This window comes from Ruditapes philippinarum, unplaced genomic scaffold (assembly GCF_026571515.1).
Source record: "Ruditapes philippinarum isolate M1 unplaced genomic scaffold, ASM2657151v2 ctg7863_1_1_1_1, whole genome shotgun sequence".
NCBI classification, from domain to species: domain Eukaryota; kingdom Metazoa; phylum Mollusca; class Bivalvia; order Venerida; family Veneridae; genus Ruditapes; species Ruditapes philippinarum.
Genome location: NW_026865480.1, coordinates 16,147 through 34,859, shown reverse-complemented (window position 1 = coordinate 34,859; position 18,713 = coordinate 16,147). Strand labels below are relative to the sequence as shown.

The window sequence follows — 18,713 nt, the reverse complement described above, 5'->3', positions numbered from 1 at the left end:
TGCACAGTAACGAAACTTTACACGAATGATTCTTGCGTGATCCCCTGCAAAAGTAATTTAAATTGTTACGGTCTGTTGCATAAGTAGGTCACGGGGCCAAAAAAGGTGTCTCAAAAATGCAAACTTAAAAAGTCTTCTTCTCTGTAAGTGCAATGCCTAGAGTTTTGATATTTCGTATAATTATGATATTATCTTTAGGTCCTGTGCCAATGTTCAAATTTTGTTCGTTGTGTGGAAATTGGATACCCTTGGGGTTATATATATATAAATTTGAATATATATATGTATTACATGGCGTGTCTGACTCTTAAACCCCGATAAACCATTTTATTTGTTCAGACGTCGCATCCCTATACTTCACATAAATGATTTAGTATTGATTCATTATCAGACAGATTAAACATATTTTTGGTGTTATTTCTAATGGAAGATAGCTTTAGGCAATGTATGATAGCAGTCCTACATATATATTCAAGGCAGAGGGGACCTGATGATCGCACTGACAGTGCTGATGTTGGAGCCAAAAAGCATAAGATAATTGTAGTTGCCATTGAAGTTGGCAATGAATGGAGCGGTTACGCATACTCCTTTAGTAACGAGTATCTAAAGGATCCTTTGTGTATAAAGAGTGCCAACAACTTGAATTACGGTTTGGGTAATTTGTCAGTAAAAACTCGCTCTGTCGTGTTATTCGACGAAAATCAAAAGTTCCATAGTTTTGGTTTTGGTGCAGAGGAATTCTATTCAGATCTAACTGACGAGTGTAAACACCGCAAATGGTTTTTCTTCAAATACTTTATGATGAAATTATCAGGAAGACATGTAAGTAAAGTAAATTTAATTTTTAAAAGACATTATATCTATTTTGATAACAATTGTTTATTTCTATTTTGAAACGAAAAAACAAGCTATTGAATATATGTACTAAAGTTTGCTACATATGAACACAACAATGAAAGCATTGAAATAAATATACATATAATTATAGTGTCTTATGTCAATTACAACGTGAATCTATATCAATATACAAATGTAAATGACTAATGTTATGGAATCGCTATTAAGTAAAGCATTCCGTAGATGAATTAATTGGACAACCCTGCATATAACAGAATAACTTGCTTGAAATTTATTTTTTATTAAATACATGCAACTTGGAATATTAGAGTTCATGAAAACATATTTTTGCTTTGCATGTAAGAACGAAATATATATCACATAGAGAACATCAGATAAAATATTTCCAGAAGTGAAATTTAAATAATAATACATACAAAACAAACAAGATTCCTAAAATCTTATTCAAGAAATACAAACTGAAGTAACTTTTAATTATATTGTGCAGCATTACGATATGCGCTCTCATTACTGACGTCATCAAACTTAAGCATGACATTATTTTTTTTGTTGTTGTTGAAAAACAATTGAATTACTTTTAGATTGCAAAATAGTATGAGCAGATATTCGTGTGAATCTTTAAATCAGGAACATTGTACTCACGAGAGCGTGTGTTTTTGGAGATTCCTTTATTTAATTAAGTTTTCTTTTCGTCTGCATTTAGAAACATGTATAGTCTGGCTACTGTGAAAATTTAATTTAAAAAAAATAATTGTGAAATTATCAACATTTATTTAATTTGCTAGAGAAATACATATAATAAAAAGGACAATAACTTCAAGGATTCCAGTTTTTCATTAACACAATTTTAATATAGATATATCCGATATCTATGTATGAAGAGCAGCTTAGGCCTGAATATGATTGCATTAAAGCTTGCAAAAGCAAACACATAAATACAGGTATCCGAGATTCGCGAACGTTTCAGTTTACAGGCCGTCATTAAATAGCTATTTCGTTCTCTGTCCTTTTAACAGATAACACGGAACATAGAGATTGAAGATAACACAGGCAGAAAGATGAAAGCTATTGAAGTTATTGGTCCCGCTATTAAATATCTGAAAGAGCACATGCTCAGTCTGTTAGAAAACAAACAAACGGAACTACATAATAAAGACATACACTGGGTTTTGATTGTTCCTGCTATATGGACTGACTCCGCTAAACAATTAATGGGAGAAGCTGCATATAAGGTGAGACCACCTTTATATATATACATATTGGTATTTAAATAGGAATTCTGCTTAATTGATATTAAAAATATATTTCATCTATATAAATTAAAAGGAAGCAGGTGCATCTGTAACAACTTTTGCATAATTTTGTCTGTGCTTCGTTTCGTGAAAATCGTAGGGATTTCTGCCTAGAGACTAGAAGAAAAAAAATTGATTATAAAATGACAATACGTGGGGTTCGAACCTATGAGTACAAAACACTAAAAGTTACAATAATTTCGATCTACCGGCAGAGCCATAATTGTAATACAGTAACACCAATGATACTGTAAGAATATTTCTATACAGTATATGTAACTGTTTACTTTTACAATATCGGATAATAATCCAAATAACCCTTTTTTTTTACTTTTTGGACTGTACCGTTAAGATCAAAATATTATCCTTGGACAGTACTTTACCAGTTACAAAATTTATTTATCATCATGTTAATATATATACCTGACCAACGAGATAATGGAAAAAAGGCCTACAGACAAAGCGTCGTATAGCCGAACAAGACGAATACTTTTTTTTTCAATACCGGGACAGTTTGCCAACTATTTGCAAATTATTTTCAGAAATACTATCGTCAAGAATTCAACATCCTTAATAATTGTGTGGCTGCAAATTTTTGTTCGGTACGGATTTCAGCGTTGTTCAGGTTATAAAATAAAAAAAAACTTCAATTACATCAAATCAGAACCGGATGAGCGCCCAATTATTTGAACTAGAGATAAATTAGTTTGAATAAAGACAATCTCCTTAAAGTAGGCGGCAATATAACACATCATTGGAATGTCCCGAATGACGATGAAAAACTAACATCATCCAGTCAAATTTTTATCATTATGACATGCCTTGTTTGATTTACCCAAATCTTATAGCGTGGCAAACAGCGCTATTAAAATGAATCAAAGGCTCTAAGAACTGCATTAAACATCCAAACTTCTGTCACATTTAAAACGTTCACCAATCTGCTTACACTGTGAAGAAGCTGGAAGACAGCGCTACCAACATTACTTAACCATTGCCCTTATATAGACGTGTTTTTCGTTTGATAATTGTTGTTTAAATAAGTGACCACTTTTTCGGCGCCGTCCCCCTTCAAAATGATACATCACGGGGTTGCCAGAAGGGGGATGCCCCCCTTCTGTTTGGGGGATTGAAAGGGGGTGATTGTCCTCCTCATCACCAAGAAATTTTTAGACATGTGACGGGCTTAATATTGCCTCAGGTCGATTTTAGGGTAACTAGTAACCGACGCTGAAAAGCCTTTCACTCTATCTGAATTCATTGAGAATTTGCAGCACTTTAAAATCAGTTTTGATGGAAAGAAACAATGCAAACTGGTGTTTTTTGGCAATTTTGAGACGTCCCGCCGTTGCCATTATAACAGGAAATTTACAATTGAGCATGCTGTTAAAGAGGCTATGGTCTAGTCAACATATGTGCCAAGTTTTATCAGTATTGAAGCATTTTACATAGTTTCATAGCAGTTTGAACTTGCTACAGGAGGCTTTTCAATGTAAACGGCCATTTTTCGCAATATGCTTATGGAGTAAAAGGTTAATTAGAAAAATAAAAAGTGTCCAAAAACATAAATTTTTCACCAAAGTTAGGTGTAAGGGCATTTGTTTACATGGAGCATTTAGTTTTATGGTAATTTGAAGGTGTTTCATCTTTTTTTGTTAGCATTTTCCCTTATATAGACGTGTTTTGACGGCTTTTTGGCCCGAACCTTTTTTGAGGTCTCAAACAGTAAACAAAATGCCCTATTAAGGCCCAAACATTGTTTTGTGTTTGAAAAATGTTGTTAAAAAGTGACAACATTTTCGGCGCCGTTCCCCATCAAAATGTTACATCAGAGGGTTGCAAGAAGGGGGATGTGCCCCCTTCTGTTTGCGGGGGTGGCGTTGAAGGGGGCGCGACGTCATCCTAAGAACGCAATTCATTCACAAAAGGGGCGCAGCAATGACGTCATTTAAAGCACGCTACTTATCTTACATAGGGGTGTTAGACAGAGTTTTCTAGCACCGGTGTAAACAGTAGATAATCCTGTCTGATATGCAAGAAAAAAAGAATCTGAACATCTCGGGTATTATCCAAAATTTGCTGGAAAAGGCCGGGAAGATTCGATTGTACAATGTTAATATAATACATCCTGAACAAAAGTTTGAGAAAAAAATGTAAAATTCTCTTGTTTTTTTAATATTTAGGCTGGTATTGCAGAAACACAGTTGACAATTGTCACAAAACCAGAAACAGCAATGATATACCACCAAACTGAAAAACAGATAAGGAAATTACGTACTGCCGATCTATGCATTCCTGGGACAAAATGTATGGTTATTGACCTTGGAGGTATGTACTTTAGTAATAAAGGATGGAGAAATAAATTTGATATATTTTTTCCGTTGTTTTGCATCAAGGCCGAATTGACTGCATAAGAATCCCTGATCTTTAGATGTCTATGTTACATGACTGAGGGGAAAGCAGATATATTTTATAAATAGTTAAAAACAACAACATTTTTTACCAACATAATAAGTATTCGAAATAAAACTACTAGGGGGAATAATCATATTGTGTCATTTCAATATTCAGTTTTATGATGCTGCTAAATTTAAACGAAAACATCTTCACTGTTATTTGATAAGACACCGATATCTTAAACATACATCTCTGAAGTTAAAGGTAAAAACAAAATCTCATTATTCATGAAAAGATATTGAGATATTGGTGATAGTTATATTTGGTGCTTTCGACTATTGAATGTTTTAAAGCTGACTTTTTTAGGATGTATAACTATTGTGGCGACTGTCATATAATTTTTACTTTTGTTGCGTATAAGTCGCGACACTGTTTGGGGTTTCAACAATATTTTAAATAAATTGATACAAAAAGGAAAAGTCTGTCTTTTAACTTTGAAATGTACGAATAATCTTGAACAGCAAGAATAACTAGAAAAGTATCGAAAAGCCACGGATGCCCCCGCATGCAGCCAAAATTTCAGATGTTATAATATTTAGTTCCAAATATTTTTTACACAAACTTTTTTTTTCATTTTAAGTTCAAACCCCTAAAACTATTCAATGTTAACACCAACTATTTTTATACAAAGTTCAAGGCACTTAAACTATTCAGTTAATTGCATATTGCATATGTGTTGCCAAAAAATGACTAAATACATTTCCACAAAAGTATGAGTGCTGAAACTGGAAATTCAAAATTTTTCCAACATTCAAGAGAGACAACTTTGTCCAAAATCATTGAACCACGACCATATTCAAACTTGAACTGCTTATTCCTAAGATGTATCTATACCTCAAATTTTAGTTGATAGTGTACAACCATTGGGGAGATAATGAACGGAAACTAAATATTTCTGCTTTTTTCAAGTTGAATAAGTTCAAGAGAGATAACTCTATAGGCTATCAACAAACCGTGACCAAATTCAAACTTGACCAGTGTATTCTATGTTAAATTTGAGTTGAATAAGTACAACTGTTGGGGAAATAATGAACGGAAACTGAAAAAAAATCAAATTGAAAGGGGCATCACTCCGCCAAATATCATTAAACCATATCAAAATTCTAAATTGTACTGCTTATTCTTAAGATGTATCTATATTTCAAATTGGAGTTGAATGTGTGAATGTGATTAACGTTGGGGATATAATGTATGGAAACTGAAAATTTAATCAAGGGGCATAACTCTGTCAAACAATCTTTGTATCTAACCAAATCGAACTTGTCCTGTATTTTCTAGTTATATATCCGTATGTCAAATTTGAGTAGAATGTGTGCAACCATTACTAAGATAATGAACGGAAACTGATGATGACGGAATGACAGACGGATGGAAGGACTGAACACAATATGTCCTAGCCATTTTATGGCGGGGCATAAATATATAAATATAATTTTACATTTTACATCTAATATATTCATTTATCAACTAATAATATTGTTTTCACAGTTTCTATTATTTTCAACAGGTGTATCTGTTAAATTTTCTTATTCTGTTTTATACTTTCTCTCTCTCTTTTTATTTTCTTTCTCAATGTTCTGAACTTTTAACATCTTTTTCTGATTTTCCACCCGAAAATCAACTTATTCATCTCTGAATTATAATACACCCTCACAACGAAGTTTTTAGGGGGTATACTGGAATACTAGGTATACTGGGTTTACTGGAATCAGCTTGTCCATCCGGCCGTCCGGCTGTCTGTCGGTTTTCCTTATCCGATCAATAACTTCAGATTCCTTTGACCAAAAGTCTTCATATTTAATATTTAGGCTGGTCATGATTAGTAAATGATTCCTATTGATTTTGAGGTCACGAAGTCAAAGGCAAGATCACAGGGGCCTTGACTAAAAAAAGCTTGTCCGACGAATAACTTAAGATGCCTTTGACGCTCAGTCTTCATATTTGGCTTGGAGGTTAGTCATGATTAGTAGATGACCTCTATTGATTTTGAGGTCACTGGGTTAAGGTCATGGGCCTTGACTAAGAAAACTTGGCTGTTAAAAAAATAAAGATTCCTTTGACTCACAGTCTTCTTATTTGGCATCGATTTGGAGGTCACGGGGTAAAGATCAAGTTCACAGGGACCTTGACTATAAAAAGCCTGTCCGCCCAATAACTTAAGATTCCCTTGATCCACAGTCTTCTTATTTGGCTTAGGGGTTAATCATGATTAGTAGATGACCCCTGTTGAATTTGAGGTCACTGGGTCAAAGGTCAAGATCACAGATGCCTTGACATATAAAGCTTGCTCGCCCAAAAACTTAAGATTCCTTCTTTTGACCAACAGTCTTCATATTTGGCATGGTGGCTAGTCATGATTAGTAGATGACTCATATTGATTTTAAGGTCAAAGGCCAAGGTCACAGGGGCATTGACTTCAAAGGTTTGTCCGCCAAATAACTTAAGATTTCTTTTTAACCACAATCTCTATATTTGACATGCAAGTCGATCCTGTCAATTAGGTGACCTTTATTGATTTTGAGGTCACTGGGTACAAGGTGCAGAAATACATTCAAATATATTATGATATTATCTTTTAGATAGTTCAATCCAAATGGATACACAAAATATTATATAAGACTAAAATCAATTACCTAAGATATGACACACTCTGCAAACATTATCTGTCTGCTGTCAAAACCCAATGTTTAAAAGCAAGGAAAACGCTCATAAGAAATCAATGACGTAGAACGCATAATTCAATGACTTAATACACATAAACGTAACAAGTACAATACATGTTACAAACATGCCGGTAACTCACAATCAGACAAAGTATCCAATATCTTAAAGAAATTGAAGTTAATGGTACATACCAATTATAGACAGACATACAAAAATTCGGATAAGGTCTACCGCTAGAAGGTAAGAATGCCGCCTCCACTTCAAAGAAGAGGGGGTATATTGCATTGCATTTGTCTGTCTGTCGGTCGGTCCGTAGACCAATTGGTTTCCGAATGATAACTAAAGAACCCTTAGGGCAAGGATTTTCAAACATAGTATGATGATTGGTCATGAGAAGATGACCCCTATGGATTGGAGTCAATGGTCAAAGATCAAGGACACATTGACTGTGTAGGTAAACACAGTTTTCGATCAATAACTAGGAACTTCACAATCTTGGTATGATGATTGTTCATGACCAGCAGACGAATCCTATTGTTTTTGGGTCAAGGAATCAAAGGTCAAGGTCACATAAACCTTGAAGGTAAAAAAACGTTTCCGATCAATAACTAAAAAACGCTTAGGCTTAGGAACTTTAAACTGAAAATGATGATTGCTCATGACCTGAAAATGACCCCTATTGATTTTGGGGTCAATGAGTCGAAGGGTCACCTTTATCTTGTTGGTAAAAAACCGTTAACGATCAATAACTTGACATCCAATGAGCTGTTGGTCCTCAAATTTCGTGAGTGGATTTGACTTGAAAATTAGATGACCCTTATTGATTTTGGGATCAAAGAATAAAGGTCAAGGTAAACCTTGTATGTGAAAACGGTTTTCGATCAATAACATGAAAATCCCATAGCTGCTGGTCCTCAAACTTTGTAGGTGCATTAGTCTTGGTCAGTAGATGACCTCTATTTATGTTGGGGTCATGGGGTCAGTGTCAATTGACATTGCACTTAAAGACGGTTTCTGACGAATAACTCAACAACTCAAGTTACCTTGGATGATATCTTTATTTAAAACTAAGAATGATTTTTGTATACACATTTGAAGGTTTTATGTAATATTACAACAGTCAATTATGAGGCCTACATGATTCATAAAATTTATGCATATATTATTTGATTAGATTTGTAATAGCTTTTTCATAAAATTGCTGCACAAAACCTATGCAGTCACAATGATAAATACCTTGTGACTAATAATGACTAGTAGATAATCCTTATTGATTTTTTTGTTCACAAGGTCAAACGTTTGTCATAATAACCTGCTAACATGACTAATTGGCTGTCGATACGGGGCATACATGTTTTACAAACATATCCTGTTAATCTTGAACTTTATATTTTACAGTAGAAACTTTATCACTGAGAATTGAAAATATTATAAACATTACCCCACCCACTTTTTAATCATTAACTTTCTTTATAGATTCTTATTTCTATATGTAATAAGTAGATTGCATAGAAAAATACTCAATTAAAGAATATGTAAGCATAAGAATTATTTGAGCACCTTTTCCCTGCATGACCACTCATTTCAAAAATGTTGTGTCATCACACAAAAAGCTTGTGTGCCTTTAAAGATGTATGTCCTACATTAGCATAAAATTATCAACTGACATAAGAATAGTAAATAAAGAGTAAAATTACTCTGACAATAGTACAAATTATGCAGATTCATAAAACACATAAAATATTACATAATATAACATGAACACTAACGGAAATATCTTTCAATGGACAATAACAAGTTTAAGTTGTCAATTAAACAAAAATTGATAATTGTAATTCTGTCAATAAAGATTACATGAAATGTGATATCTATATAATAATTATAATAATATTTCCTGAACAAAAAATGTCAATAGATTTTCATTTTCTTTTACATACAATGTAGTAATATTAAACTTCAAAACAAAAGTACGCCCTGAGAGTCTCCTAGCATGCGCATGGTAAGATTAAAGCTGTAATATCTGCGTTTAAAATTATTGTTGCAGTTTCTTTCAGGTTTGGTGTTGGGACATATATTTTGTTGTTGCTTTTTGTGCTTTCAGTATGTGGCTCTCTTGTTGTTTTTTCATTTTTTCACATCTTTGATACTTTTTTAATGTCTTTCATTTCAATAAATACTTCCATAACTATTTCCATTGTAAAAACATCCCTTTTAACAATTTGTTTTCTGTCTTGTATTCTAAGCATTCCTCACATCATTTTTTTAGTGCTGCTACAACATGAGCTTGTTGTTGTAGATTTTGTCTGTTTATCGTGTTATATGATTTTGAGGTAACATATTTGGTGTTAAATAATTGGTCTTTATGTCGGCTCCATTTAACATTTGAGACAAAATATCGCCTGTGTAATTTGATATTGTTTCAATGCCACTCATCACTTCAGCCTGTTGCATTTTTTTAAATATGTTCCCATCGGCTATGCATTATTTTGGTGAATTTTTCTGTACTTTGTTCTTTACCTAGTCTTGTTATTTCACTTTTATTAACTTGATAATGTTTCATATTTTGTTGCAAACTTGCATTTTCATTTGCGATTCCGTTGGTTTCCAACATTGCATTTACTGCAGCTTTGTGTGCTGGATAGATATTTTGTTTAAGATGGTTCTCCAGTTCAGTTTTTGATAAAGTGTCAAATTTACAAATACTGCAGTAAAACTGTAAAATGTTACTTTACTTAGAGATTCGTGTTCACTGTAAAATTGTTGAAGCACTTTGCCTCTCTCGCACATATAAAAGTTAAGTGTGCAGCTGTTACTGTAGAAACTCTTTCTCTCGAGTTGAATGCATCAATGGGTCTTGTGTTGCTGTTAACAAACATTCTAAATTGAAAAGTATAACATATTGTAATTGCTGGGTCAGTTTCGTTTTTTACGTTACACAATATTGTTTTGGTTAGATACAACAATGTTAATATTTAAAAACTCCATTTTGCAAATATTTTAACCATTGCAATACTGCTTTATATTATACACCATATTTATGGTTTAAACATTTTTTTATCATTTCTTTATAATGAAGTTACATACAATTCAAAATAATTATTCAATGTTATTTATGAGAAATTACATGCTTATTTCAAACTTATTAATTTTATATCTTAACTATGTGTAAATCACAATGCCAATATCTGACATTTTTAGTCAAGTAATATTTTATTTAATCAAATGTACATTTATTACATGTTATTTATATTTTACAAATTAATGTGCTATCCTAATTAATCAATCTGTGATAATTCAATTGTCCTATGTAATTGTTGACCAGTATGTACCTTCATATCAAATTAATAATTTTCTAAAACACAAGTCAGATACAATTTAAATCTACTCCTTTACCTTTAAAATCCATTTTGAGTGTTGTTCCCCATAACTATTTAGGTTTGTCATCATGAACTATTTGAGATTTTCCATGTTTAGAAAACTGAACCCTTAAGTTCTGGTTGTTGAATTTATTCATTAAAATGAATGGACCGTTTTGTGGCATTAAAAGCTATGGATGTCCATATTTTTTGGTTCTGCAGATACCAAACTATATCACTATTATTATTATTTGTAAATGACTAATTACATCAAATTCCGCTTTCTGACGTGAAGTTTTGTGATTTAAATTGGCTCTAAAAATTTGATGCACTTTTAGTAATAGTTTCTTTAGATTCTCAAGATATTCACTATATAGCTACCAAATGCTATTTTCGGCTGGTAACATTACAATTTTTGGTGTAAGCTTTGTGCTTTCGTTATGAGTAGCACTGTTAACAGCGGCTTAATATCCCAAGTTTAGTTCTCACGTAGTTTGTTCATTTTTTTCTAGTTACAGGTTTATTAAATCTTTCGGCCTGGCCATTACATGTTGGATTTCTTAATGATGTTCTTGGTTTCTTAATTCAATGTAACTTTTAGTGTTAAGTGCTCTATAAACACTTTACTCTCATAATTTGTACTTTTGTCACTATGAATTATAGAAAAAGTCCCGAATGTAGGTATAATCTTATTTACTATAACTCTTGCAATAGTTGCTGCACTTTTGCTGGCACTGCAAATATTTCAGTCCATTTTCAAATGTTTCCACCAATATGTAACGGTTTTTCCTAGAGGAGTCACTGAAAACAGTGCTAGTATATCTGTGCATAACCTGTCTAAAGGTTCTGCCACTGATATATTCGCAAGTGGTGCTTTGGGTTAGTTGAAGTTTGTTTATTTGCCCCACAATTTTTGCATTGTAATATCCACAGGTTATATAGTCGTTACCCCATATCAGAACTTTTCCCCTGATATTCTTTTGACCAATATGACCAGCTAAAACACCATTATGCATTACATTCATAATATCCTTCTGCAAAAAGCTTGGAACATTTATTGGCAAAAAAAAGACCCTGTTCCATTTTTCTTATCATTTTTCCCAAACAACACACCATTATTTAATTCCAAGGCACCCCAACATATGAAACAATGCCTCTCATTAGGGCCAGATGCACTTACAGTTTATTAACAAAGCTTATATGACCATTGTTAGAATTCACTAGACGGGGATTAATTTCATTTACACTTTTGTGTCATTTAGGATCATATTGGGGCTAAGATTGAGGTTTGGCGCGCATAAAACCGGTTTTAAACTCCCCTGTGGAGAGAATTGGCTGATTTTCGTAGAAAGTATGATGTCATAAATAACCGTGACAGAATTAGCAGAATTCTGCAGAAAAACAGACAAATATATTCAGGGATTGTCTTTAAAACAGCAAATTTCAATTCAACTGGATATACAAAATATTATATAAGACTAAAAGCAATTACCTAATATATGACATACTCTGTAAACATCATCTGTCAGCTCTCAAATCCAAATGTTTACAAACAAACAAAACTCCCACGAGAAATCCATTATGTAGAACGTATATAATTCAATGACGTAATACACATAAACGTTACAGGTATACATAAATGTTGTAGAAATCTCGGTAAGTCACAATCAGACAATAGTCAAATAAATACATACACAAATGCGGATAAGGTCTACCGCTAGAAGGTAATTTAATCTTGAAGCTTTATCACTGAGAGTAAAAATGTAGTACACAATACCCCACCTAATTTTTCGATCATTAAGTAGAAATAAGTAGTTGCACAGACAAAAAAACCATTAAAGAATAATGTAAATATAAGATTATTTAGATCTCCTGATCCCTGCAATATATAAATAATTACTAGCGATACATTCTAATAATTATCAAAACTGTAAATTGATCTCCTTAAACAATATTTTAAATGACAAATTAAACCCACTTGAAGCTGTTCACTCAGCAATGAATAAGAATGTTTTATGTAATTCTATAAAATAAGAGTGTATACACTGAATATAAAACAAGCAAATTTAATAACCATTGGTAAATTTTTCAGTACTTGATTTCTAATTAAGCCTAAGTACACAAACCATTTTAACCATTTTTTTTGCAGAGAATACTTGTGATTTCACTATATATGAGTGTCAATCGGACGGTGGGCATAGAGAGATCAAAGCGGCAACTGGGATATCATGTGGTGAAAACATGGTGATAGAGGGGTTTCATGAACTCATCCGTAATATAACAGGTGACGCAGTCTTTCAGAAATGGAATGATGAATATGCATATGATCGACTTGCTTTGCAAAGAAATATTGAAGAAAAACTAGGATTAATCAAACATAATAGAGATGGATTTGAAACATTCAAAGTTCCATGTTCAATAAATAAAGTTTTCCGAGAAATAAATCATGAAGATATAGGACAGGCTACCGAGAGATCACGATTTAATGGTAACATTAAGTGGATTGATGATAAATTAAGAATAGACGGAGAGACTGTCAAAAGTCTGTTCACACCTTGCACTGATACGATAGTAGATCATGCTCAATATTTATTGAATGAACCTGGTGTTGAAGGCACGAGCATATTTCTGATGGTTGGCAGGCTTTTTGAGTCTGCAATAGTTGAAGAGGCCATAAAAATTGCCTTCCCCACTGTTAACATCATTTCGGCAGCACAAGACATGGTCGTTTTGAAAGGTGCAGTGATTCATGGTCATCAACATTAGAGTATAGGTTAAACTTCTCTGATTTAACAAACTTACACTTTGTTAAGTATGAATTTCACACTTGTACTGTGACTAGATAAATACTAGATCAAGTATGCTTTCTAGACTTAAATAATACCTGACCAAGAAATATTTATCTAGGATATTTAACGTAGATATTGTGTTTGAGTCGCCCCCTGGGAAAAGATTAATATTTATATTTTGAGGCGGCCCCTCCATTATCAATCATTTAGTTACGTCATGTTTTTAACGTGAACACAACAGATAGATCATCTGCAACAAAGTCTTGTTTACTCTATTTCTACGGACAGATAAGTTATCATGTACTAATATAATATCAGAGTTTTAGATGTAGATTTTACATTATGAATTGATGGCTGTGTCGCTGTAAACAATGTAGATATACAGTATAATGATTCTGATATCTGTGTTTGCTACTTCACTTTACACAAGCTATTTTTAGCTCGACTTTTTTTACAAAAAAATGTAGAGGTAACTATTGCTATAGTCCTGGCGGCGTTGCCGTTGCCGTCCGCAAACGTGTACCAGGATCATATGTTTTTAGCTCTTGGTGTATTGGCTTCATACTTGGCCACAAAAAACCCTTGGGATAAGACCTTTTAGTAGACCACACTAAGCTTGACCTTTACCCATCAAGGTTAAATGTACAAATTTTGCTTGTTCTTGCCATTATTGGCTGTAACTTTGTTATTTTTGAATGGATTGTCTTCAAATTAAACATCATAATCATCAAGAATATCCCTTAAAAATAACTAGGCATACATTGACCTTCACTTACAAATGACCTTGACTTTGAAGGTCAAATTATTGAAATTTTCATTTTTTGGCTATACCTGGCTGTAACTTTGTTATTTTTGAATGGATTGTCTTCAAACTTGAACATAATAATCTTCAATGATAACCGTTAAAGAGTTATTAGACAGACCTTGAACTTCACTCATAAATGACCTTGACTTTGAAGGTCAAATTATTGAATTTTTTATTTTGTGGCTGTAACTTCGCTATAATTTAATGGATCCACTTCATATTATAACAGAACATTTTTAAGGACAAGACCTTCATGTTTATTAAACTCAAATTGACCTGGGTTCTCTAATGACCTTGACCATGAATGTTAAATTACTGAATTTTCACAGATGTGTGCATCAAATGACCATATAAATTACTTTATTGTTGCAATATGTCTCAATTTGTTTACATGATAGTTATTCATATATGTATATTCACTGATTTTATGTAACTTCCTATGTATAGGCGGTTTTATGTTACCCACCTATGTGTGGAGCATGCATTATTTGAAAATGTTCTTTTGATAACTGTTTTCCTATGCATAGGCTGTTTTATTTTACCCACGTATGTTTGGAACCTGCAATATTGAAAATGTTCTTTTGATAACTGTTTTCTTTTATAAAATTTTTAGATAACTTTTTGCACATTTTACTTTTGTCATTTAAGATAAAATGACATTTTCACAATATTTTGTTGGTATTATATATAGTCTCTCACATATAAACTTCACCTCGCAACTGGTTTCTTAGTACTGGAAGGGAAGATTCAAATAATTTTATATATGTCGTTCTAATCTAGTTTCTGAGTTCAAACTTACACAAGTGTATCAAATATTATGTATTGTATAGAATAGGTTACTAAACTCTTACTCAACTAATGATATTTTTTATATGCAAAAGTCTAATATATTAGTCTATTTTTAAGAAACATTATTATTTTTTAATAAATTTAAAGCAAGTGTTTGACCCTGTTTGGAGAAGGTCTATGGTATAAATTACAAGAAAATCGATGTTTTTATTTCATTTATAATTTGTATAGTACTTTAAGTTCAAGGTAGTAACAAGTGAATGTTCCACTAAATTTTTTGATTGTAATGTTCGTGTTTGACAGGTCGAAAATTTGTCGCCGTTTTTGTTAGGTATATTTTGAATGACTTAGAAGACTATTTATGTGATAAAAATGTAAATAAATTTTGTAGAAATTGAAAGGTGAAAGACTTGCAAATGAACTTAAATATATTTCTTCTTTTATATGCAGATGATACTGCAATGTTTGCAGAATCTAAATAAAGATTTACAAAATGCATTAGATACATAATGTATCTAATGTATCTAATTTGTAAATTTAACCTTGAAGGATAAAGGTTAAGCTTAGTGTGGTCTATTAAAAGGTCATATTGTAATTAGTGGGTATTAAAAATAAATGTTGATAAAACAAATTACTTATATTTAGTTAAGGTAACATAAGACGAAATTTTACATTCTATATTGGCGATAGCCAGGTAAAAATTAATAAAGAATACAAGTACCTTGGTATTTACTTAAATTGGGTTGTTTACTTCAACGAAGAACTACATAGTAGACCAAGGAAATAAAGCATTGTTTTCACTTTTGAAAAGAAATTAAAAATTAAATTTACCATACGAATAACAGATTGATCTTTTTTGACAAAATGGTAAAACAAATTTTACTTTTGGATGTGAAATTTGGGGGTTTGGAATTATATAATTTATTTAAAAAAAAACAATCAATGAAAGTTTTACAAATACATTTTGAACTTAAGAGATCAGCAACTTCATATATGGTATATGGTGAACTTGGAATTTTTCCAGTCCGTTATCACACAGTTATATCATTTTTTGGACGAAACTGATAAATTGTTATACAGAAAATATCGACAAACTATAATTGTGATAAAGTTAACAGCATGATACATGATAACTTCTTTAAAAAGAAAATGTTTCCTTTAAACTCAATATGTGGGTGAAAAATTTCATTATTTGTTCATATGTCTAAAGCTTTTCGATGGAAGAAAAAACATTTTAAAAATTTCTATGTTAACCTCATTTGTTTCAAATCGGAAGAATTGCTTACTTTTCAAGATATTTTTTACAAAACACGTTAACTTGGTAGTTTTTATCAAATTTATATCTAAAAACATGTAACACTGATATGCATTGATTGCTCGTTTACTTGAAAAAATGTTTATTAGCTATACATATGTTTATTTTTACTTTACATGTTTTATTTGGATATGTTCGCCATTCTCGATTTTCCTAGAACTAGTTAACTTAATATGCCGCCATTATTCATGTTAATTATTATTAGATAATGCTAATGTTGTTAACTTGATGTTAACCTAAGATGGAAAAAAGTTTGAAGACTAGAAAATATGTGTAATAGATAGTCAAATCATATCTTTTTCTCAAAACAACACATCCATTATTGTGATAAATAAATTCATTAAGTATAATTAGATAAAAATGAAAGAAAAGGAAGGAAAGGAAAATAAGATTCAAACAATATATGAAGTTCGGAAAAAAGGAAAACTTTATTTTATAAATCAAAACAAAACAAAAATAAGATACATTATTATGTAGAAATAGTCCATTGATTGTGTGTGCCATATTTATATTAAATAAAAAATATAATCTTTTTTTTAAAGTTGAATACACTTTGAACTGAGAATGATCTCGTGAATTTAATGTTGATTAAAGAGATAGAAATATTTAATGTTTGGTGTATAAGCCTGCAGGGGTTCCGGCCAGATTCCTACAAACATCAAAGAATTATGACATGCCGTTCAACATATTTCATTTCACACTAGAATTAAACAAAAACATATGTATCCTGAAAACTCCATGCCGAAAAATATTTTAAACTAGCTACAGGGTAGCTAGTAATGAATAAGATACAATGTGAAGGCAAATGAATGTAGCAACATGGATTATAACGCTGAAGTTAAATATACATTACGTGCGAATAAAATTCATACAATTTCCTAAAATAATCAAAAATGATGCATTGTATTTTTATGTAAGAAAATAATTATGTGTAACTAATTATTTTCGTTTTCTCTGTCAATGCAAGTGCTCTTTAACTTAAAGATGTGTAAATAAGTAAGACAATAATCTTATTCCTCTTTAATCTTCGCTGTAAAAATCTTGAAAAATTGTTAAAGTATGTCATGATTTGATTTTGCTTTAGTGTGTTTTTAACGCTGAATTCTAACGTTTAAGTCTCTGATTTCAACGGTCCATCTTCCTAATCCACTTTCCTTGCAAACGAACTTCACCGTAGGGATCTTGTTTCCGGTTACAGTATAGAATTGTCAAGATTTTTATACGCCCGTTTGAAAAACCGGACGTATTTTAGCCGCCCCCCCCCCACCCTTTCGAAAATTTGTCCGGAGCATATCTCCTACAAGCATAGGGCAATTTTTATTGAAACTTCATAGAACATGTTCACCACTGTGAGAAGCCGTGTCGTGCGCAAAAGTCACGTCTTCAGGTAAAAGGTCAAAGTCACACTTAAAGGTCATTGAAAAACACCTGTCTGAAGCAAAACTTCTACATGCATACATATATTCAATATAACTTTGTACAAATGTTAACGATTGTGAGGCGGAAATCCTCGACCAAACTTTAAATCCCTGCGATCACGGTTAATGTCACACATAGGGGTCAAAGTTCTTATAAAAATATGAAAATGTATATTTGGACCCTTAAATAATCATTGATTGAGGAATTTATACACAAATGGTCGTTATCCTAACAACTGATGTGGAACATGTTATTTAGGTTAATATATGTTAGGTCAATGTAACTAAAATTGATGAATGTTATGTACATAGGCTTTATTTTAAAGGTGTTAAGTATCTGTTTCCTGATTAGCTCAGTACGTAGAGCGCAGGACTAATAATCGCAATCTCGTGGGTTTCATTATTATTTTTGATAATTTTATTTTGTTTATATAATTGTTCATGTTCATTCATCTTCTTTCAAGAAAGTTCTCTTCATGTTCATTTTATAATATTCTTTGTCTAAGTAGTTAAGTATTGTTCATTTATATTATATATATGATGAATGTTTGTACTTCGAGGTGTGTGCTAATTTGTGATATTATGTTTTATATCCTGATGGTGTGCTATTAGGAATTTATTAGTTTGAATTCAGTTATTCTGTGTGGGAAATGTTTGTTTTGGACATATTGTATTTATTCTGCTGTGGACATTGATTAAACTTGAGTTGAGGACAATTGAATTTTAAACAGGGAGATTAACACTAAGACATTGATTAAATTTGTATCGTGGATAATTGTGAGTTACACGTTTCTTTCATATCTTTTATATATTTTTGTAAATAACTGTTTTTCTTTAATTAAAGTTGTAAAATATGTTGCTGCGTTATCTTGTATGTCGCGTTTAGCTCGTAACATGAAATATAGATTTGTCAAGAGCATATCTCCTCCACGCATTGTGGAATCTATGAATCTAATGAACTTTCATACAAATA

General features: G+C 31.9%; 1 protein-coding gene across 1 annotated transcript; it reads left to right on the top strand.

The window, feature by feature from the left end:
- The first annotated feature begins 423 nt into the window (after positions 1 to 423).
- On the top strand, positions 424 to 13,390 carry LOC132729257 (heat shock 70 kDa protein 12A-like). The gene is made up of 4 exons (XM_060714978.1): positions 424 to 822; positions 1,875 to 2,090; positions 4,331 to 4,475; positions 12,774 to 13,390. Exons 1-4 carry the CDS (start codon positions 424 to 426, stop codon positions 13,388 to 13,390), a joined length of 1,377 nt encoding a protein of 458 aa, XP_060570961.1.
- Positions 13,391 to 18,713: the final 5,323 nt, after the last annotated feature.